The sequence below is a fragment of the Clytia hemisphaerica genome, unplaced genomic scaffold, assembly GCF_902728285.1.
Source record: "Clytia hemisphaerica strain Z4C2 unplaced genomic scaffold, Clytia hemisphaerica genome assembly, whole genome shotgun sequence".
In the NCBI taxonomy this organism is placed as follows: domain Eukaryota; kingdom Metazoa; phylum Cnidaria; class Hydrozoa; order Leptothecata; family Clytiidae; genus Clytia; species Clytia hemisphaerica.
In genome coordinates, this window is record NW_027104060.1 from 44,177 (window position 1) to 68,393 (window position 24,217).

The window sequence follows — 24,217 nt, forward strand, 5'->3', positions numbered from 1 at the left end:
ATCGATTTGAATCAACCTTTTAATTTGGTCTTGGAGTTGGTTCTCAAACTATAATTAAAATGATCTTTTGGATAGAAAACGATTGAACAGCCACTTCTATATGCTGCAACCACATTAAAAAAGTCTGAAATTGAGCAGAAAGCGCAGATAATGCTGTATTTCAATTTTATCGAATTTTAGTATTCTGGCCAACCCGGTGCGTACTGGTACTGGTACAAATTTCAATTCCAAAGTTCATCTGAGACTATTGACATCATCAGTAGCATGTGAAGAAATTAAGAATTTCTGTCCAACTATATTCACTCAGGAGATTTGGGTGGCAGGGCAGCATAAGCATTTCGTTCTTATTAGAACTCGTCAACACTGCAGAGAATAGCAGGTGCAAGTATCACACAGAAATGCCTATTTTTAGGCATCTTGTTCAACTTGGGGCATAGAGGTATGAGGCTTAATATTAATTTTCAGAAAAAATGAGTACGATTTTCGGATCAGCCCCAAAAAATGTCCTAATAAAAAATCGAAAGGTCCAATGCCAGTCACAAACATTATTTTAATTTTAACTTTTCTTTCCAATACGGTAATCTTCTTTCGTATGCAATTCTCGTTCGAATTTGCGTAAGAGTATATTTTTCACAGAGACGCGAGCCAAGAATTTTGATAGTTTTGTCGTTCATTTGCATTTCTTTGCTGATGAATGGCTCGCAGTTTTTACGTAATTCATTTTTGTCTCTCATCGACCACAAAGATTGTCGGCTTCCTTCCTCCTATGAAAACAATAAATATTAGTCTATATTAGTTTTCAAGAAAAGATCGTTTTAAAAGAACTAATAAACATCACAATAAAAATCAAGTTTTTTCAATTGGGGTAATTTTAAAGGGATAATCAGATGGTAAGAGATATTTAGCCTGCATATAGGCAAAACCTCCAAATTTTTTCGGTGTACTTATTTTTCCAACACAAGTTAATGGGACTTTTCAGGGACAACAAAAAAAATAGGAATTACCAAAAACCGGGTTTTCCGGCATATTTCCGGGATTTTTTCGAAAATCGGGCTCCGTCACATTTGAGGGTTTATGGTCATGCACCTTTGTGCCAAAAATCAGAAAAAACTAATGAACCAATCTCGAGAAAAGCTGGCAACGAACTAACGAACTAACTAACGAACGAACGAACGAACGAACGAACGAACGAACGAACGAATGAACGAACTAACGAACATGGGTTAATTTATAGGACCCCCAGGTAGGTCCAATAACGAAGTTTTCTTTCTGATAACTTTTAACTTAACAAAAGATTACGTCGCAGTCACAGAGGGACAGTTCGAAAACCAAAAATGGTTAAAAGAAAAGACACCAGGGAGAGGGCTACAGTCAAACCTTGAAGAGATTTTTTTCTTATTTGATCGTGCTATTAAGCCGGCTTCAACATCAAAGAACTTTTCAATGCGTTCAGCTAGAGCTTAAACGGCGTGCGACACCGGGTACCGGCTAGTATTTTTTGTTCATTGAAAGGTCCTCATTCAAATGAACCAAAACTTTTTGAAATTTGACGACTTTTGAATGACCAATGAAGTCGATGACACTGAAATTGATAAATTTTAATTGGAAAATCAGAAGAGTAATAATAGAGATAAAAGGATGCGATTAACTTTCGGGTAAACCTCAACCGAATTAAGTTCATTTTCTTACCTGATAGATTGGACTTTCAGGTGTTCCAGGATCAGAAGAATCTATGCTGGTTGAGGGGCTGACAGGATAGGCCTTTTTCTTTAAATGTCTAATTTTGTCTCTTTTTTTCCGATCAGTTGCATTTACATCTATCTCTTTGACTGGTGTGTGATTTTTAATCGCTTCCATTAACACAGACTCCTCCTCGTTCGTCCAATTCTTCCTTTCCGTTTTAGAAGGTGTTTTCTGGATTTTCGTTTCAGGTGTTTCCTGAATTTTCGATTTAGAAGGTGTTTTCTGGATTTCCGTTTCATCCGTAGTACCTAACATAAACAGAAAAAAACTTCTAATTGATAAAGAAATTCTCCATAACATGCAGAATGTGTGTGTACGTGTGAGAGAAATCAGTTAGAATTTAAATTGTTGTCAGAAGAGATCATCCATAAAGAAGGTCGGCAAAACATGACTTGAGTGGAATGTATTTCAAAAAAGGACATCCACATGTTGCTGACCTCTTTCCCTTCCTTTCCGCCCGTGTCTCTTTTCAAACCCCTTCTATGCCCTAGACTGTGGATATATTTGATGGATAGTGATTTTCGAAAAAAAGATAATGGAAATCGTCGGTCTTCAAATTGGATTTTCAAAGTGCCTAAAAAATCACTCTCATATTGTTTACTATCATTCTACACGTCATCAATTATAAATTTACCTCGAAACAATTTCTCAATTTGTCTGGCTCCAACTGTACATGCATTGTCACGGTCAAACATGTCGTAATGCATGTTAGCAGTTTTTTCACTGTGAGCCATTAGCGTTGCAATCTCCTTGAGATGCGGGTTGCGTTCTTTCCTTGACAAGGTGGAAGCAGATTTCCTTATATGATTAATTGTAAGGTTTTTGGGAATTTCACGACCCTCGAAGTTTCCACATTTTTCCCAAATCCTATGAACTGCCTTTGATGGGTCGGAATCCTGTAGAGGCTCTCTTCCCCATGTTACGAGGACTTGTTGGCATGTGGGATTCAATTTTGGTCTTACAACATCCACATATGTTCTCAAACAGTCAAAAGCAGCGGGTCTTAAACATACAGGTGCGGCACCATATGATGATACGGTTTTGTGATTCCACACCGGAATCTTCTCAAAATCTTCATCCGTAAAATGTCCACGATATTCCTCCATTGTCATGTGGACAGATACGCCACTACGGTGGGCATTGGCTAAGGCTATTTCAGTAATGAAGTAGTCCTTCAACTTGGTATGTTCTGAACGTTTCAGAGTTTTGGATGGATTTTCCTTGAACTCCTTCAAGATTTTAAGAGCACAGTTTTTAAAATCGCTGGTGTCATATCTCAGTACTTGCTCTTTAGTGAGCAACATTTGCCTATCCTCGGCTTTTCTTCTGTGACTTTGGATGCGATCATCTCGGTTGAATCGTTTTTTCCATTGTTCTAACATCTTTTCTGTTTTCAATATGTTACTGATACTGACTTGGTGTTCCTTGTTTTGAGCAAGAAAGTTCAGAAAGTCCATTATGGCACTAAGATAGGTTTTGGTTGTTCCAGGGAGGAAATTTTGGTTTTTGCAATGTTCAATATATTCTAAGAGACGCTCGTCGCTTTTTACCATTGCTTCTAGATCTTCTATATCCATGACGTTCATCACGCGAAAACTCCTTCTGACATCATCTGCAACTACTTTGACTGATGTCGACTTTCGCCCGCGGTATGGGCCGACCATATACTTTTCGAAGGACTTAATGAGTTTTTCAACAGAATGTCTATCACTAATAAGCGCGTCAGAGTTTTCTTCTTCGACTTCTTCTTCGACTTCTTCTCCGATATTTCGGATATCTTCATCGTATTCGTCGTCCGTAACTTCATCTTCCACTAGTAGACTAGATTCCATAGCAGTTCGTTTGGATCTCTTTTCTACAATACCGTGAAACTTTTGAGGTGAACCAACTTTATATTGATTGATCTGTTGGTCGGAGTCGTATCGTTTGAATAATTTTATTAGACTATCGTATGTTTCTTTCACTTTGGGGTCTTTCAATTTTTCGGCAGTATACCCATGTTTTTTTCCTTTTAGATGCTCACCAGGGTTTTTTGTTGTACCTTTACAATCTGGGAAAGGACATATCTTGATGTAATGTTTGTATTTTGGTGCGGTTGTTGTAGATTTTGTTTCAACTTTCTTCCGAAGACCAAATAGCCCAACCACATTCACAGAACTGGTGTATGACCACTGATGCGTATCTCTAGTGTGTTTCGGGAGGTCGGGGACCATTTTGTGGCATTCAGGGCATTCTTTCTTATTTCGACGCCTGAAAAAAGTACGGATTTTTGGTTCAGTATTAATTTTGTTATCGCTTAGAAAATTTTACCTTTCATCATATTTGATATTAAATTGAAGTTCCATACAGTTCCCTAAGGCATAGGTGGTCGCAAAGGCTACATCTTTTACACGCTATGACCAATATTCAAGTTACATAGGTCTTTGCATGTTTTCTTTAAAAACACCTAGGTGCGACTGTTTCTTTTTAATAGTTTGCCTTTGATGAAACCAATTAGAAGCAAAACACTCACGGTTTAGATTCAACTTGACCAGGACGTATCGAGGCCATTGAAAGTGATGTTGGAAGTGAATTTCTGAAAAAAAACGACATTTCGTTCAAACAGAAGGTTGAAATACTCATAAAAAATGAGAAATGCTTAGACAAGACGAAAGTTTAACTCGTTTCAGCACAATGAAAACAACACATTGTGATATTTTGATTGATTATTGCCCAGTCATAAAATTTATGTGAATTGATAACAATTCTTCAAATTATGATGAATATTTGAGCATCATTTGAGCTCCACAAAGGAACAAAATGACACATTGTATTATTTACACTGGTTGTTGCCCAGTTTTCGTGCGAATTGAACAATAGAAATATGACATTTCGTTCAAAATATGAAAAGGCATTTCGTTCAAAAGATGCAAAAGCAAAACACTCACAGTTCAGCACCAACTTGATGAGCGTGTGTTGATTGCACCGTTGTAAGCCCTTCCACTGGTGAAAGTTCATTGCTGAAGAATCAAAATGACATTTCGTTCAATTAAAAATATGAAATAAAAGTTCATTTGAGCTCAACAAAATGACACATTGTATCATTTCATTGTATAACATTTCGTTCAAAATATGAAAAGGCAATTCGTTCAAAAGACGAAAAAGCAAAAGACTCACAGTTCAGCACCAACTTGATGAGCGTGTGTTGATTGTACCGTTGTAAGCCCTTCCACTGGTGAAAGTTCATTGCTGAAGAATCGAAATGATATTTCATTTAATTAAAAATATGAAATAAAAGTTCATTTGAGCTCAACTCATTGTATAACATTTCGTTCAAAAAATGAAAAGGCATTTCGTTCAAAAGACGAAAAAGCAAAAGACTCACAGTTCAGCACCGACTTGATGAGCGTGTGTTGATTGCACCGTTGTAAGCCCTTCCACTGGTGAAAGTTCATTGCTGAAGAATCAAAATGACATTTCGTTCAATTAAAAATATGAAATAAAAGTTCATTTGAGCTCAACAAAATGACACATTGTATCATTTCATTGTATAACATTTCGTTCAAAATATGAAAAGGCATTTCGTTCAAAAGACGAAAAAGCAAAAGACTCACAGTTCAGCACCAACTTGATGAGCGTGTGTTGATTGTACCGTTGCAAGCCCTTCCACTGGTGAAAGTTCATTGCTGAAGAATCGAAATGATATTTCATTTAATTAAAAATATGAAATAAAAGTTCATTTGAGCTCAACTCATTGTATAACATTTCGTTCAAAAAATGAAAAGGCATTTCGTTCAAAAGACGAAAAAGCAAAAGACTCACAGTTCAGCACCGACTTGATGAGCGTGTGTTGATTGCACCGTTGTAAGCCCTTCCACTGGTGAAAGTTCATTGCTGAAGAATCAAAATGACATTTCGTTCAATTAAAAATATGAAATAAAAGTTCATTTGAGCTCAACAAAATGACACATTGTATCATTTCATTGTATAACATTTCGTTCAAAATATGAAAAGGCATTTCGTTCAAAGACGAAAAAGCAAAAGACTCACAGTTCAGCACCAACTTGATGAGCGTGTGTTGATTGTACCGTTGTAAGCCCTTCCACTGGTGAAAGTTCATTGCTGAAGAATCGAAATGATATTTCATTTAATTAAAAATATGAAATAAAAGTTCATTTGAGCTCAACTCATTGTATAACATTTCGTTCAAAAAATGAAAAGGCATTTCGTTCAAAAGACGAAAAAGCAAAAGACTCACAGTTCAGCACCAACTTGATGAGCGTGTGTTGATTGCACCGATGTAAGCCCGTCCGCTGGTGAAAGTTCATTGCTGAAAAATCAAATGATATGATATTTCTTTTAATTAAAAAAATGAAATAAAAGTTTATTTGAGCTGAACAAAGGAACAAATTGACACATTGTATTATTTAAGCTGGTTGTTGCCCAGTTTTGGTGCGAATTCAACAATAGAGATATAACATTTCGTTCAAAATATGAAAAGGCATTTCGTTCAAAAGACGAAAAAGCATTTCGTTCAAAAGACGAAAAAGCAAAAGACTCACAGTTCAGCACCAACTTGATGAGCGTGTGTTGATTGTACCGCTGTAAGCCTGTCCACTGGTGAAAGTTCATTGCTGAAAAATCGAAATGATATTTCATTTAATTAAAACAAGCAGAGTGCAAAATAGACCTACCTAATAATAAATGTAGAATGGAAATGGAAAAAGAAATAAAATAAGAAACGCAGAGGGACTGAAACACATAAACAAATGGTCATCAAATAGCAAGATTTGCGAAAACGGCTATTTCCGGCATTATCATCTACTGGAAAAAAATTTCTTCAAAATTGGACTGGACCATTTTTTGGAAAATGCTAATACGCATCTTTGTGCAAAAAAATCAGAGAAAACTAATGATAAAATCTCGTGAAAATGCCAAAAAACAGTTTTTCCCTCATAGTTCTGGCATTTTCGGCCGGAGAAAACCTTATTTTTCAAATCAGGCTTTGTCAAATTTTAGATATTGTCATTTAACATCAGTGTCAAAGATTTCATAAAAATATAAAGTACAGCTCGAGAAATTCAAAAAAAACCGTTTTTCCGGCGAGTTTTGGCTGTTCTGGCGATTTTTAGAAAGTTTCCGGGTGCAAAAATCAGTTTTATTTACGATTAAATCATGCTTGATGGTGGCATCGCTATCACTAAGGTTTTTGTATGGAAAAACAAAGAAATATCAGGTAAAAGTGTAAGAAAAACCGCAAAAACCGGAAAAAATAATATTTTATCACGACTTCAAGAAGATCACATTTTGGTCATTGCTAATACACATCATTGTGCAAAACATCGGGAAAACTAGTGATGAAATCTCGAGAAAATGCAGAAAAAACGATTCTTCCGGTACATTTCCGGCATTTTTGGCCGGAAAAACTTGTCTTCTAAAAAACAGGCAAAGTCACATTATAGACATTGCCATTTTGGATCAGTGTGCAAAATTTCATGAAAAAATGTAAAGTACAGCTCGAGAAATTCAAGAAAAACCGTTTTTCCGGAGATTTTTAGAAAGTCCCGATGTCAATTCAATCCAACTATCATCACATAGTTGGATTGAATTGAGATCGGTATCCAAGTTATGCGATGATAGTTGGATTGAATTGAGATCGGTATCCAAGCTATGTAATGATAGTTGGATTGAATTGAGATCGGTATCTAAGCTATGTAATGATAGTTGGATTGAAATGAGATCGGTATCCAAGCTATCATCACATAGCTCGGATACCGATTTCAATTCAATCCAACTATCATCACATAGCTTGGACACCTACCTTATTTCTTGAATACGACTGCTCAGTTCAAGTTTTAGAGCAGATTGAACACCGATCGTTCTATCCACGTCACAAGCAAGACTGGATACCGATTGCTCAATTCACATTCTGCTCCCAGAGACCTGAATACCAATCGCACAACTCAAGTACACATATCATAGGGATCACACCGATCACCACATTCAATCTAGACGAACAAAGTCTGGATATCAAGTCAAGTACCACTATATCTTGACTCTGATAACCATTGCAGCTGGTTAACAAAAATCAGTAATTGCCTTCCATCAATTTACTTTCGAAGAGACTAGCTTCAAACCAACACTCAATTTCTTCTATTCTCCACCCATCTGTCTCGATTAAAATGCCTGAGTCAAGAGAGATTTCTCAAGCAAAGAGAAAAAGGAACAGCAAGAAGTACATGATCACTAAAACCATAGGAGATCAATTCACTCATCTTAACCAGAGGTAGTCGAACTAAGATAAAATACCTTCGAACTGCTCTCGATGACATGCATCATCAAGCTGTTATACTACACGAAGACCTGATGCTACTCCTGGAAAACGATCACCTCGATTACAATGACATCTGAATTGACAACCCCTTCTTGAGAATCAACTCTTGTTGTGGTGATGTTACAACATACCTGAAGGAACGTGAGAACGACACGTTATCCTCGTCTTCATCGGAGAAAGTTAAAGAAAGAGTCCAAATGTGGAGAGAAGAAACCGCAACCCAAATTCAATAAGAGGAGAAATCCCTGACAGATGACAGACCTCAATCACTGCCTGACGATATTACTGCAGCCTTCTCACAGCTTCATGTCACGGAGAACCTTACTGAAACTACAAACAGACGACACAATGCTGATGTAAAGGAATCATCTGATGTAAAGCACATAGGAAGGAAAAGTAGCAGCCTTTCAGACTTACCACATCTTGCAAATTCACATGAAACAGCCCCCTTTCTCAACAACTACCCTAAACTCCAAATGGGAAACCAACCAAACTCAAGTTTACCCAGTCCTCTCCGAAGACCAAATGTTTACGAAGACGGACTAGACCCAACTTCAGAGTCAAGACTCTACCTTCAAGAACCAATCCAAACAACAAGAGATCAACTAAAATCTCGATCGTCTAGTAGAGAGTTTACCAACCAGGACTTGTACCAAAGTTATGGAAACAGTCGAACACAAAGGCAAGTTACGTTCCAAGAAAATCTGCGAACCGATGCACCACTGAATAGTCATTGAAGGTGATCCTCTCCACAGCACCTACATCATTCAAGACAAACGTCAGCCAAGTGTCAAAATGAAATCCACAAGGGAGAGAGATAAAGAAACCGAAAAGGTATCGCCGGAAGACAAAGATGAATCTTCCTCCACACAAGCTGTAGATGCTTGGATAGACGACCTCAATCGATCCACTATTAACATCATCCCAGATGGTAGGATCCATGACGTTCAAATGCAGATGCTCATTCAGCAAAGACTGCCAACCCCAAAGACTTCCAACCTTTGATGGGGCCGCCGATAAATGGGTCTTGTTTATCTCAAATTTCTTCGATATGGTCCACAATCAACCGTACTCGGACATCTTTCAAAAAAGAACCTACTTAAACCAACACCTCGTGGGTGAACCAAAGAAGGCAATAGAGGGCTTCGCAAGTGACACCGATGGCTACATCGCTTCACTCAAACGACTTAAATACATGTTTGGTAATCCTTCACTAGTTGCCCAAGCAACAATACGAAAGGTTGTCAACGGTAACCAAATACCCAAACACGATTCAAGGTCTCTAACCCAATTCTACTACGCCCTGTCTACTTCCATTAATACATTAGTGAAAATTAAGTATACGGCTGACATCCACAGCACCGATGTTCTGAGACAAATACTGAAGAGACTTCACAACCACCTCCTGAAAAAATGGTCTGAGTACTCCTTGATCCTCAGGCGAAAGGCAGAACTAAACCTGATCCATTTGGAGCAGTGGCTACAAGCAAGAGTTATGGCTTCAAAGGACCCAAACCTGCCAACTGATCGAAGTAATCGAAATGGTCCACGTGTTCACAAGTTTGGTCCAACAGACAATACAAGGCACTGCCCATGCTGCAACGGTGATCACTACCTATTCAAGTGTGAAGGCTTCAAAGCAAAACCAGATGACGAAAAACTCAACTTTGTCAAGTCAAAGCGTCTATGTTTCAACTGTCTTGGTCAAGGACACGGTGTCAGTACCTGCAGCTCAAAAAAGACTTGTTTTGCAAAGGGATGTAAGAAGCATCACCATACTACAATCCACCAGGCAATAGTAAATTTAGAGTCCGAAGCCAAACCCGAATTTTCTAAAGACAAAGATAGAAAGGACGGGCCAAAGTTACCAAGCATCAACATGACCAGAAACGATCACATCGTCTTCCTGAAAGTCGTCCAAGTAACAGTTACAAACCAAGCTGGTCATTCAGTCAATACTTACGCCCTCCTCGATAGTGGGAGCCAGTGTACACTCATAACAAAGAGCCTTTGTCAATCACTCAAGTTGTCAGAAAAGATAAAGAAAGTTTCCTTTGGTACCATCAAAGGCGAGGAGGAAATGCAGGCCAAGTTTGTCAACCTAAAGTTATCCTCCACAGATGGAAGCTTCGTCTCTCACGTGAAGAATGTTCCAGGACAGACAGTTCCAGTAACAGATGACCCTAAACGGAATTACATTCGAGACATCGATCTTCCTCATGTAGAATCGAGTTCAAGTCTTCATTGGTGCCGACGTGCCAGCAGCTCTACTTACCAAAGAAGTTCGAAAGGGAGCATCCTGGTCTACCCTATGCAGCCAAAACACCTTTAGGATGGACCATGTTCGGATTATACGAAGGAGGTGCGTCAGGATCAATATGGATCAAACACATCAGACCAAGGGTTCACAAAGAGGAAAACAGACTGGACGATCTCGTCAAACAATTCTGGGACACTGAATCCTTCGGAACAGAATTCGACATACAGGAACCAATGTCAGTGACGGATAGGAAGTTTCTGAAAGTCCTAGAAGATGAAACTATCTTCGAAGACGGCCATTACATCGTACACATGTTATGGAAGTCTGATGAGAAACTTCCTGACAGCTCACCAATGGCATCCAAGAGACTATCTTACCTCAATAAACGCTTCAAAAGAGACCAAGATTAATTCAACAAATACAAAGAAAATGTAGATGGTTACATTAACCACAACTATGCCAGGAAATTGACAAAGGAAGAATCCAAAGAAAAATCAACCAAATCATGGTACCTTCCCCATCACGGAGTGATAAACGAGAATAAGCCAGGGAAGGTGAGAATGGTCTTCGATGCAGCTTCAAACATCAAGAATCAAAGCTTGAACTCCAGTCTTAGTACCGGTCCAGACTTGCTGAACAGTCTACTTGGGGTATTGTTACGGTTCAGGAAACACAAAATAGCCATCGTCGCCGACATAGAGAAAATGTTCTATGTGGTTCGACTGAAACCTAAGGATACCGACTCATTGAGGTTCCTCTGGCACGATGATCCACATTCAAAGAAAGAGCCAGATCAATACAAGATGCTCGTTTATATCCTTGGAGCCACATGTTCACCGTGCTGTGCTTCATACGCCCTTAGAAGAGCAATAACTGATCAGAAAGACAACCTCCCTCAGATGTCATCAGCACACTCCTGAGGAACTTCTACGTTGACGATCTCCTCTCATCAGTAACCAACGAAGACAAGGGGAAAGAGCTGATCAAATCATCTGACATACTGATGGGAAATCGAGGTTTCAACCTGACGAAATACAACAGCAATTCAAAGGAAGTCCTTCAAGCCGTTCCAGAACACAAACGAGCTTCGAATACCTCAATTGAATTTGAAAACACAATCACTCGGTGTCAAGTGGGATTTAAAAAAAAATTGTTTTCTCTACAACGTCAACGTCGATCCGAAATCTACCACCCTCACGAGGAGACTGATCTTGAAAAAAGCATCAACAGTATTTGACCCTCTGGGCTTCCTAGCACCATGCACACTCAATGCTAAACTGATTCTTCAAGATTCATGGCGTTTGAAAGTAAATTGGGATGAACCACTAGATGCCAAGACGAACGAAGTTTGGTCACAATGGCTAAAGGAGTTGTCACAACTATCAAAATCAATTTGCATCTCCAGAAGTCTTGATCTAATCCCTGAATCATCTCAACTTGTTCAGCTACATGTCTTCTGCGATGCTCAGAAAGAGCCTTCGCTGCAACTGCCTACATACGAGTCGAAGAATGCGGCGCTGTTCGTGTTCACATCATTATGGCAAAGACCAGAGTTGCACCAATAAAACAAATATCTTTACCACGTCTCGAACTTCAAGGAGCAGTGATGGCGGTGCGAATCAAAGAAACGATCAACAAAGAATTTGACCACGACTTCCAGCAGACAATCTTCTGGACTGACTCGACGCTGAACCTGCAATGCATCAACAATGAGGAGAGAAGGTTCAGAACATTTGTGGCCAACCGTATTTCTGAAATACGAGAGCATTCTGAAGTATTCCAATGGAAGTTTGTTCCCGGAAAGACAAACCCATCAGACTTAGCTACAAGAGAGGAAGGGTTAAAAGCAGTAGAAGACGATGTATGGCTCAACGGTCCAGCGTACCTTAGGCTACCTGAATCAGAATGGCCATCAATCCCGAAGATTCCCTTAGACGAAAACTACATTGAACTTCGAAGAGTAAACGTCACGCAGATGAACGTAACCAAACCTCTTCTACAATATGAGAGATTCTCCTCTTGGCGAAAGATCATCCGTGTCATTGCATGGATACACATCTTCTTCAAGAATTTTAAGGCAAGTCGAAAGTCGTCGAGCCAATCCAAGCAACTGACATCCACGCAAAGACTAGCAATCATCTCATCAAGTCCAACCTATCAACCAACTCTACAACAAGAGGAGTCAAGTGAGCACCAGCTTGTCAAATTCATCCAAAACGAATTCTTTCCAGATGTAATGAAGCAAATCAAAGAAGGAGGTCAACTGAAAGGTTCTCTAAAGAAACTTAATGTGTTTCTAGATGATCAAGGAGTTATGCGTGTTGGTGGTAGACTAAAGTATGGAGACTTTCCCTATGCATCCAAACATCAAATCTTCCTACCAGCCAAACACCCTGCTGTCATCTTACTGGGCAGAAAGTTTCGCAACCTATTCCACCATGTCGGAAAAGAGCACATGTTAAAAAATGGAGAATTTTTAATAAAATACAAAAACATGAAAAAAACGACCAAATTTCAACAAAAAACGGTATCGCCTAGCAGAATTTCAACAAGAGATGAAATCGAAATTGCAAATCGATGTACAGAACAAAACTGCATAAAAGATGACGACAAAATGAGATTAGAATGTCATAAATGTCAACGAACACTGCATTATGCATGCACAGGACTACCATCTTGCCAAATACAAATCTTCCTGAATAAAGGCTATCGAAAATACCAATGCATAAATTGCTGTTCCATCGATCAAGAGCTACACCGAAAAATCTTGGACCAATCAGAGAGAATCAAAAGCTGCACACACAGCCGTAAAGAAATTGAAGCGTGCGAAAATATTATCAAGGTGAAAAACGAGAATGAAAGGAAGTTGAATGTTACAATTAAAGAATTACAAGCTAGATGTCAGGGATACCTTAAAGATAGGAACCATGTTGCCGATACAATTCAAGCTCAATTTTTCGCGCTGGAAACTAAACTGACAACTAAAATCGAAGAGACATAAATGCGAAACCTGTAGATAACAAATCGAAAACACATTCAAAGAAAAGTTTTGCCGAAATCACGAAAATCGGTGACGAGTTAAATGTATCCAGCATGAAACAAATACTTCGCAGCGAAAAGGTCGAAGAACAAATGGAAGAACAGAGAAAGCAATCAAGGGAAGCTAACATCATCATCCATGGAGTGGAAGAGAATGGTAATAGAGATGACAATGATTTCGTAAACGAACTCTTAAACGACGTTAAAATAAACACAAAGCCAAATTACGTCTCCCGTATTGGTAAAGAATCAAATCGTACACGACCAATCAAAGTTGTATTTAATGACGGGCATGTAAAATACAAATTCATGAGAAACTTAAGAGAATTGAAGCATTTCGTTCAAAAGACGCAAAAGCAAAACACTCACAGTACAGCATCAACTTGATGAGCGTGTGTTGATTGCACCGTTGTAAGCCCATCCGCTGGTGAAAGTTCATTGCTGAAAAATGGAAATGATATTTCGTTCAAAATATGAAATGACATTTCGTTCATTTGAAAAAATGAAATAAAAGTTAATTTAAGCTCAACAAAATGATACATTGTATTATTTACGCTGGTTGTTGCCCAGTTTTGGTGCGAATTCAACAATAGAGATATAACATTTCGTTCAAAATACAAAAAGGCATTTCGTTCAAAAGACGAAAAAGCACAAGACTCACAGTTCAGCACCGACTTGATGAGCGTGTGTTGATTGTACCGCTGTAAGACCGTCCGATGGTGAAAGTTCATTGCTGAAGAATCAAATGACATTTCGTTCAATTAAAAATATGAAATAAAAGTTCATAATTGACACATTGTATTATTTAAGCTGGTTGTTGCCCAGTTTTGGTGCGAATTCAACAATAGAAATATAACATTTCGTTCAAAATATGAAAAGGCATTTCGTTCAAAAGACGAAGAAGCAAAAGACTCACAGTTCAGCACCAACTTGATGAGCGTGTGTTGATTGTACCGTTGTAAGCCCTTCCACTGGTGAAAGTTCATTGCTGAAAAATCGAAATGACATTTCGTTCACTTAAAATGTTGAAACAAACTCTCATACTAGGTATGTATGGCCAGACCATATTGAAAATATAAAAACACCATCGTTTAAATAAAGGATTGAAGCAATAGTTTATGTTAGCTCAGCTTAATGGAGCTGATTTCGGCTGGTAGTTGACCAGCTCAAATACGTGTTCATTTTGAGGAAACTTTTAACTTTGCTAATTTCAAATATATTTTCAGATTTTTCATACAATGCTTTGATCAAAATGTAAAGTCTTCTGAATTGGCTCGATTTGGCTCATTCTTACCCCTGTTTGAGAATTTTTGGTCTACTTTGAATTGAAGGGATGTTACTTTTGATCGAGGAATTGTATGAAAATTCTAAAAACATATTTGAAATTAGCAAAGTTCAAAGATTCGGAAAAATAAATGAAATGTTTTTGCCAAGCAGAAAAAATCTTAATTTTTTATTTTCAATTTCAAATTTTCAAAATTCCGTCAAGCTTTAAATTCTTCCACTCAAAATTATCTTTTCAATGAGGTATTACTTTTCTATATAGCGCAATTCTTGAAACAGTCTTTAATTCATATTCTGTTTATTTGAAAAAAGAATGCAAGTAAGACTTACAAACTTCTCGATTTTTGTGATCCTGTGTTGAGATCAGCGTAGTTCACAATCCTCCTCTTTGTGCCACGCTTTAAAATATAAAGAAGTAAACATGGTTAGTAAAAATATGAGACCGATTGTCTTATAAAATAACATTTCTGAGAACACGAAATTTCTAACTCAAGCCCAAATACTTTGTAAGAACACAATTTCACTAACGAAAATGCATCAATCTTGTGAACATAAAGAATAATTAAGTTAAGAACATTGGTGTATGCTTACAAGTGATTCTTATAGTTAGAAATTCATTTTAAAAGCTGAAAAAATTTATCTAGAAAAAAATCTTTTCGCAACCTTTTAGAGGACCTTACCCGCCTAATTTGTACGAAAATTCTGAAAGAATTCTAGAAAAACATAATTTAGGGCCTGTTTTTGCCAAAATCGAACGAACAAACGAACGAACGAACGAACGAACGAACGAACGTAGACAGGTTAATTTGACCTCCGGTAGGTCAACAAAATAATGATAAGACAAAGGTTGGTTTACCTCAAGTTATCCAATTAAAACGTAATTTGTTAGTCAGATCCTAACAATTTCATCACTTTCAATGATAAATATAAAAACAAACTCACTTCACTGAGTGGAAAGAAACCGCCATCAAAATCAATTGGGATCTCAATTGGGATCTCAATTTCACCATCTGAATCTTCCTATAACATTAAAATAGGTAAAATGAAGATCATTTGGGAATCATTTTACCGCTAGTGCTAGTAAGCGATTACGTTTTCAAGTACAATTTACAAATTATCACGGGCTACAAAGTGAATTTAGTGAAAAGAACGATTGTAATACGATTGCATCCTTATCAACCAATCATACTTCCGGCATGTTCACCTGACGATTAAAAAGTAATAGACAAAGCTTCGAAATATACCTCATTTAATTCCGAGTATTTGCTGCAAAGTTCTTCTCGTTCTAGATCCTAAAAAAATAACAAAACGTTTGATGACGATTTCGAAGCGGTGGCTTCTAAATTGGCAAGGTAGGATAACGAAAAATTAAATAAAGTTAGAGCGAATAGAGGGAATTCAAACGGTATAAAAACAAAGTAACAAGTGATACTTTTATGGACCTACCTGGTTATCAAAACTAATCAATGAAGATTGAAACAATGAAACACATACGGCATAACAGGTCAAAATTAAAATAATCTATTGGGAGAAACAAACTATCAACATTTTTGAAAAATAAAATTGAAAAAGAAAAACAAAGGAATGAAAAAAAAATCAACAAATGGTTAGTAGAATTCGACAAAAATACGGGCAATTTTTAAGACTAAGCCATGTTTCGGGCACTGCTAATACGCATCTTTGTTCAAAAAACCAATGATTAAATCTCGAGAAAATGCAAGAAATCCGGTTTTTCCGGCCTATTTCCGGCATTTTTCAGCCGGAAAAAATGTTCTTTCGAAAATCAGGCTCACATTAAAGGTTTTCCCATTTTGGATCAGTGTGCAAAACGAACGAACGGACAAAGGTTCATTTATAAGACCTCCACCGGGGTGGGGCAAAAAAAATGCACATCGTTGCGATTAGAAAGTTAGTCGGTAACTGTTTTGCTATTCTACATAACAGTTTATATGTCATTCGGTGAATTGATTACAAATCTGATGCTAGAAATTCGTAAAAAACAATATAGTAGGGGGGCAAAGCTTTGGATGTGTGACATCTTTTTTGGGACGTAGCCACTCATGGTTCATTAGAAAAAAAGATTTTGAGATATTTTTGCCAGGGGGGCTTAGGCCCGAGAATTTTTGTTACGGACAAAATACTGACACCTCATACCAGTAATTCGTGTAGAATGATTCGTGAAGAAACAGAAGTATTACCTCTTGACTGTTCTCTGAAATAAGTTGAATTTTGCCATTGGTCAAGAAAAAGTCTGAGTTAAATCTAGAAATATAAGAAAATGTGAATTTCTGAAGATAAAATTCTCAATAAGAAAACTCTTTCCACCACAAAAATATTTTTGGCGTGGAGGTCAAAGGTTTTAAGAGATGAGCTATGAGTTTTGAATATAAACAAACAAGATTATATGACAAGAGTCTAAAGCCTATTTCAGCTTGTCAGTTTTTTTCTGTGTCCAATCTAATTGAGATCAGCAAAAGATCGCCAATAGATCGATGTCTAAATTGGAAACTTTTGTCAATGCAATTACCTTTTTCAATCTTCTTCAATCAAAGTTTAAACCTTGGCAGTCGGATTAAACACAGTAAAAAGGCGATCGACTAATGTAGAGAACTTTCTGTTGAATTCAAAGGTAGAAATTCCTACTTCCTCTCCACCCAAGAAAAATCTTTAGATGCTTTTAGAAAATCTTCCCTAGACTTTTTTATTCTAGCCTTTTAGAGGAATTTAGAAAAGCTACTCGTGTGTGCCTAATTGTAGCGGGAGGTGGTCATTTCCAATTTTCGAGATTTTTCAATCCCAAAATCACCTTATTATGAGCCTCCCCATTTTATGACTTTTTTTGCCAAAAAGGGTAAAAACCTTTCTTTTCCTAGGGGTTTTTGTTAAAATAATCCTTACTATGACCCCCCATTTTATGGATTTTTTGTGGAGCGTCGACCCTCATGCTTATTCGACCCCCCTACAATTAGGCACAGAAGAGTAACCCAATGGAAACAGTGTAAAACGAAAGGATGGTTTTCATTATAAAATATACCTCTCACTACGTAGAAATTCCTCAACAGAGACAACACGTTGTTGGTTCCATCTACAAAGAAAATAAATTTACGATAAGATATGCATTACAAATCATCAGTTAAGGCAGCCCTGTTTTCTACTTTGTCAATTAAAAACTACCCTGGTCTGGAAGTTTGGTTTTTTGAAGGCCGAGGTTGAGCTTTTTATTCCTTCTCTTTTGATTGCGTGATCAAAACACCAGGCTGAAAATTTCGTATGAAGTCATTGCAGTGCTGCGGACATCTGAAATAAGTTGATGTGATTGGTTCGCGGCTTCAAGATAACCGATGTTTTGATCACGTGACGGAAATCTAACCTTTTTGTGAGACTTCCAGACCAGGTTCGTAATTCAATCGAATTGACATTCATCAGATTGCAAGATTTAATAAGTGACATGACGTGTAAAAGAGTAGAAACATACAACATAGTGTATTCTTTTTTGAGATAAAGAGTGGAATGAGAAAAGTGTCCAGGGAGTGAAGTACTCGCGTGGGATACGGTTTTAACGAGATGTAATTTTAAAGATAATTCCGATATACATTTACATGAGTTTCAAATTGCACCTTCAATGAAAATAATTTTGACAGAAACGATAGTTCAAAAAGTGAGACCGTTCCGTATCACTATCGCGAGAATATGGAAGCGATTAAGTATATTAAGTGTATTAAGTATATTTGTAAACTCGTAAAACTATTTTCAAATGTAAAGGTAAATCGTAACTCTTGAAAAGTGCGTAACCTATAATCTGGCTGTGTATCTCGAATATGAATCAAATCATGGCAATGTTGTATTTGTTTTCGCATATCTATTGACGAGATCCTAAAACAAAAATATGTTGAATTGTACTTTGAATTCATGATATGCACCATTGCAATGTCTTCTGAATTTACATCACAGACCCAATAGCTGATTGGTTGTAAGTGATGTAAATCATTCAATACGTCACTTTCAACCAATCAGCTATTGATGGGAATGGAAGACATTGCAATGGTGCATATCATGAATTGAGATAAGATTTAGAACAAGATCTATTGCCTGATGATTGCAGAAGCATGAAAGACCGTGCAGCAATTGTTAGGAGCATTTTGAGTCGAAAATTTTTAAGATGAAACTTTGCACAGTTTCTACCCAAAAAAGATGGGAACACCTTAAAAACCACAGTGGTGGACGTCAAAACTTTCTCCTGCTGGTCCAAAACTTTCTCCTGCTTTTCCACACCTTTCTCCTGCTGGTCCAAAACTTTCTCCTGCTTGTCCACGCATTCTTCCTGCTTTTCCACACCTTTCTCCTGCTGGTCCACGCATTCCTCCTGCTTGTCAACACATTTCCCTTGCTTTTCCACGCATTCTTCCTGCTTGTCCACACATTTCTCCTGCTTGTCTGTGTATTCCTCCTGCTTGTCCGTGCATTCCTCCTGCTTGTCAACACCTTTCTCCTGCTTGTCAACACCTTTCTCCTGCTTGTCCATGCATTCCTCCCGCCTTTCCACATCCATCACTTTTGCCACCTCTTTGTGTACTGAGTAATCGACATTAAGTTCAACTTTTTCCTAGAAATTGAAACAAATACTACTTAAGGGGTTCTACAAACTCGTGATTTTGGTCAAACTAACAAAATCTAGTTTCATAAAAATCTGACTCGCAAAGGTTTATTCTTTTGTTGTTTGAAAGAACTGGCCATTTTGCCGTAAATAAATAAGAGTTCAAAAATGAAGGGCGATTTGCGATACCTTTGAAATTTATCCATTACATTAATAAAGATATTTTACTAGCATTGAAATATCTGAACTTTACCATGGATAAGTTGAATATAATTTCTCTATCCAGTGATATACTTGGAAAGTCTGGAGGGTTATACCGTAAGACTGAATACTTGATTCAACTGGGTTAATTATCACGGGTTATAATAGCAGGTAAATTGTTTATAGTAGCAATAAAATTGTAGGAGTGACAGCGTTACGTTATGACTATAGATATGCGAGGCAGAATGGATTTGAATTTTAAGAGTTCGATTAGCAGGAATAAATTTATCAAGCTAATACTCAATACAAGTAGCCAACACTCTCGAGATGGCGGTTGAACCCAGTTTGATTTTTAAGTTTTGGTAAAACAACCATTTTATAAGGGGTGTTCCATCCCAATAACGTGGGAATAGAAAAACTGATTCGTCAAAAGTATATTTACCTCTAACAGTGAAACTGGTAGGCTTTGACCTTGATCCTCCAGTTGAACAAGTTCAATTTCATCCAACTATAGGAAGTTTGAAAAAGAGTTAGGTTTTGAATACCACTTGCCACTTGCATTGCAAACAATCACTTGGAAGCGTTAGGAAAAAAGTTTTCAAAAATAGTGTACCTTATTTTCGAAAAGTTCTGTCACTCCTTCAACTTCGCACCATTCAATTTTGAAGTCTGGGACGTAGGGAATGGGGTCATTTTTGGAAAGTGTCTCCTGGAAAAAAATCACATGGGGAATTTCAATCAATCCTTAAAATGTCTAATCCTTAAAATGTCTAATCCTTAAAATGTCTATTCCTTTTTTTTAATGACTAGTTCAAATTTGACACAATGTGTCTCTTTCTTTTCCTACTCAACAAGAAACGGCAGGGTGGATCAGGGATAATGAAAGGTGTTCTTACTTTACTTGAATGTTCATTTTTAGTTTTGAAGTTTGATGACTTGAATTTTGATGGCCTGAATGAATTCAAAAAGAAATTTAATTTAATGAAAAAAATTAACCACATGCATGCAAGTACGATTGTTTTGAAGGTAATAACATTAATAAGTCATAATCCAGTCATTTTGATAATTAGTTAATTTTCTATGTCAGCTTACGATGGTGGAGGAGTCGGTGGGATTACATCGTCGTCATCATCACTATCATCCATGGTACATTTCTTTTTGTCCTAAAATTATATAATAGGTTAAGGATAATCAATTAGATGAGCAATCTTGTAAAGTGTTTTCTTTTAAGCTTTTGCCACAAGTTCAAATTTTGTCTCATGAAAGGTTTTTTCGGTAAGAATTATACTTCAAGATCATATATGACATACCTTGTAGCTTTGGTTCATGACTTCCATAGCCTTAAAATCAAGTGATGATCAAAATAAAAAAAGCTTGTTTAAATAAAAACACAGAACAAATTTATTTTAAAAGATGAAGATTTTATCAAATTTATTATGTATCTGTATGTATACCCCTTTTCAGAAATTCTCTCTATTTGCAGGTAAAATTATTGTAAAACTCATTAGCTTTCCATATAGTAGTTCACGTGTTAAGAAATCGTACACTTGAAGTGCTTAAAGAGAACAAACGTTTGGTACCTTAGATGCTGTTAACGGCTTCTTCTTGGCGGTGTCACTTTCAATGATAATCTAAATGAATAAGCAAGTCTTTGAGACAGTGGAAGCTCCAAAAGGAGCCCAATCTAAAATCTTACCTAAAACGAAGTTTTCAATTTTGTCAGTGGGTCCAATTGACCCTGAAGTGACTCTAAATGGGTCCAGGGCACTCAGTTATGACTCTCAAGTCTAATCCTGACCCTAACTAGTAGTGACCCAAATAGCGACGAATACGTCACTAAAGAACATCACATTTCCGTTTGATCAGAAAAATGGATTTGGCCGTCCACTACCGGTTGAAAATTATGCATGCACAGTATTGTGGGCTCCAATTGGCATATACACTGTATGCTTTTGCTCAATTATTGATTCCAAGTATAAAAGTTTTGCTAAGGGATTTACAACATAATTGATGTTTAAAACTGAGGGGTCATTCACACAGAACGTACACAAAATCTCAAAATTTGACCCCCTTGTATGCAGAGAACAATAGAAATGACAGCGTTTAAACATCGGATGTACGCAAGTACTCAAAAATACTGACCTTGTTTTCGAAGTCAAAAAAACACGGTAATGAAGGATTGTATTGCTAGAAAGAAAATGATGAAAATCTTTCAACACGACATTCTGATGCTTCCAAATCAAAGAATACAGTAAGGTTTAACAAAATAACCTTTCAGAGCATCCTGACAAATAGCTATTATTAGTATTAACAGTGATTGTTGTAATAGTTTTGCCTAAAAACTATTTCCCGATAACATTGTAGGGTAAGAAGATAATTGAGACAAAAACGGAAAAAAATCCAAAGATTCCATTTTAGTTTCAAGGATAAATTTAGAATTAATACAATAAATCAGTGAAGCTTTAATACAAGCTTTTAACCATATTTTAAGCGTCTGATAGGGATTCTTAATACAAAGAATACTTCTTACTGGGGCACGCCAGGGCATGATATCATAGTTAATGTTCTTTTGTCCTTCAAGATAGTCATATCTAAAAATGCAATGACAACATTAATATTTCCTCCAGGTCACCTACTACACTTTCGTTTGTACGTTGGCTAGCTTATGAAACAATAACTAAAGAAAATTTCTTGTCGTTTCGTTTACTTGAGTCAATCAATATTTCAGTAGTCCTACCTGATTTCGGTTCCAGCATCTATATCTTTAGTTGCTTGGAAGATAATCTTTACATCTTGGCCGAGAGTCATTCTTTTAGCACTTGCATTGGCAAATTGTGCGGGTGAATCGTTAACAAATCGACCATATGATCTACTGAATGTTGCATCGATACTAAAAAAAACAGTGCAATTTTAAGATAACAACAACATCACCAAATTTCATAAGTTTTAACCCCCGTGTTACATTGTGAAAACAGTATCTGGAAATGAAATCAAAACAATATCAATCAATATTCAATTATCAATCAATCACAATCTACTCTTCCTTGCTTTATTGTAGGGGGTCGATTAGGGGGGGGGGGTCAACACTCCACAAAAAATCCATAAAATGGGGGGGGGGTCATATTACTAAGCTGATTTTAGGGTGATTTTGATTACAACCCCTAGCCCTAGGAAAATGAAGGTCAAGAAAGTCATAAAATGAGGGGGACGGGGGGGGGGGTCATAATCAAATGATTTTGGGGGTGAAAAAATAGGAAAGAAGGAAAATGACCCCCTACAATTAAGCACGGAAGAGTATAACAAAAATCTACATAAAGTCTCCTTTGCTCATCATGAAAATTAATTTATGGGACAAAAATAACCTGACGAAGTTGGATCCAACTTCAAAAAAGAATGATCCCTTGTTGTTGGATCCAACGTCAAAAATGAATGATCCCTTGTTCTCATACTCGTAGCTGATCGATCTTCCTCTTGACTCTTCTATTGATATTCTCTCTCCTGTAATGAGCATAAAGAAACTGTGATGATTTATCTTAAAATAAAAAAAATCTTATTCAATCATTATTCCCAGTGATATACATATACTTATTCTTTTTAACTAAACGCAACCACTCTTAAGGATTCAAAATTACCCATAATTACCTTTATATTCCAGAAGTAAATCCTTGGCTTCAAAGCTTTGTCTCGCAAAAACTCCATAACCTATGGAACAATTAGAAAAAATAGAATCCGCGTGCTTTCGCAAGAGAGAAGAAAGACAAATACTTCACTATAAATACTACCAGAGTGAAATTTCAGCAGATATGAAATTAAACTGATGGTGGCTAAAATAACTTCACAGTTGAAAATGGACTTAGCATGTATAAAATTACCAATTCTGTCATTTATTTTCTTCAAAAGAAAGCGTTCTTTTTCATCAAGTAGGATCAAATCTTCAAGCTTCACTGGCTTTCTTCGTTTTACTAAAATTAAGATTGAGTAAAATATCAGAATGAACTTAAAACAGGAAATGATCTTGTATTAAAGATCATTTTTTGCTCAAAAAATGAACACCATGTTGGTATTATTCTGAAGGTGTTTTTGGAAGAAATGAATTATTTTCAATAAAATCTACTTTTCCACAAGCCAAACTAATAATGCATGATTGATGTCTTATTTGGCTAGATTGTCTACAACAAAATGCCAAGCGTGGGGTTAAGCATAATTTGATGTTTGAAATCGAGCTGAGTCCACATTTACTGTATGCTAATAGAAAAGGAATAATTCATACACAAACCTTTCTTGGCAGTCTCCATTGCCCTTTTTTTGTAACTATACATTTGTTTTTGTTGTACTAAATATACTTATACCTAAATTAACAAAAATAAGCAGATGTCATTTTCAGAAACAAATCTGTAGAGGGAGTTAACAAACTTTATATTAAATAGAACTTTTTTGTGAGACAGACCTAGACACTTGACACATTTCTCAAACTGTTTTCGTGTTGGTCATTCAAACCCACAAAATACTTTCACACAACAAACAAGTTATGTTGACAAGATCCAATTAAAACATAATTATTAAAATGTGTCATTATCAATATGTATGTAATCCATGTTGTTTTAACGATATTATTTTTCTTTCTAATGTTTTATATGTTTTTGCAATCGTATGATCAAAGGTTTGTTGTTTACTATTTTATCTTTGAAAGGACCTGACGGATATAAACCTATAGTGACAGGATTAAGACCACTTACGGTAAAAATGACAAATTTTTTCTCTTTGTTAAGAACACGTTTTTTTT

The 24,217-nt window shown here is 36.8% G+C and overlaps 1 protein-coding gene across 1 annotated transcript; it reads right to left on the minus strand.

Annotated features, from left to right (window-relative positions):
- Positions 1 to 95: 95 nt before the first annotated feature.
- Positions 96 to 23,753, minus strand: LOC136812346 (uncharacterized). Its single transcript, XM_067068841.1, has 35 exons — positions 23,711 to 23,753; positions 23,307 to 23,396; positions 23,077 to 23,136; positions 22,797 to 22,932; positions 22,172 to 22,324; positions 21,965 to 22,025; positions 21,577 to 21,621; positions 21,015 to 21,065; positions 20,745 to 20,774; positions 20,527 to 20,597; positions 20,331 to 20,385; positions 20,048 to 20,143; positions 19,877 to 19,942; positions 18,806 to 19,242; positions 18,432 to 18,512; positions 17,674 to 17,724; positions 16,838 to 16,901; positions 15,884 to 15,931; positions 15,582 to 15,659; positions 14,970 to 15,037; positions 14,272 to 14,343; positions 14,017 to 14,088; positions 13,725 to 13,796; positions 6,285 to 6,356; positions 5,981 to 6,052; positions 5,773 to 5,844; positions 5,545 to 5,616; positions 5,337 to 5,408; positions 5,108 to 5,179; positions 4,900 to 4,971; positions 4,671 to 4,742; positions 4,256 to 4,318; positions 2,378 to 3,993; positions 1,690 to 1,991; positions 96 to 764 (listed from the first exon to the last, which is right to left on the minus strand). Exons 1-35 carry the CDS (start codon positions 23,751 to 23,753, stop codon positions 546 to 548), a joined length of 4,776 nt encoding a protein of 1,591 aa, XP_066924942.1. The 3' UTR covers positions 96 to 545.
- Between the last annotated feature and the right edge of the window lie 464 nt (positions 23,754 to 24,217).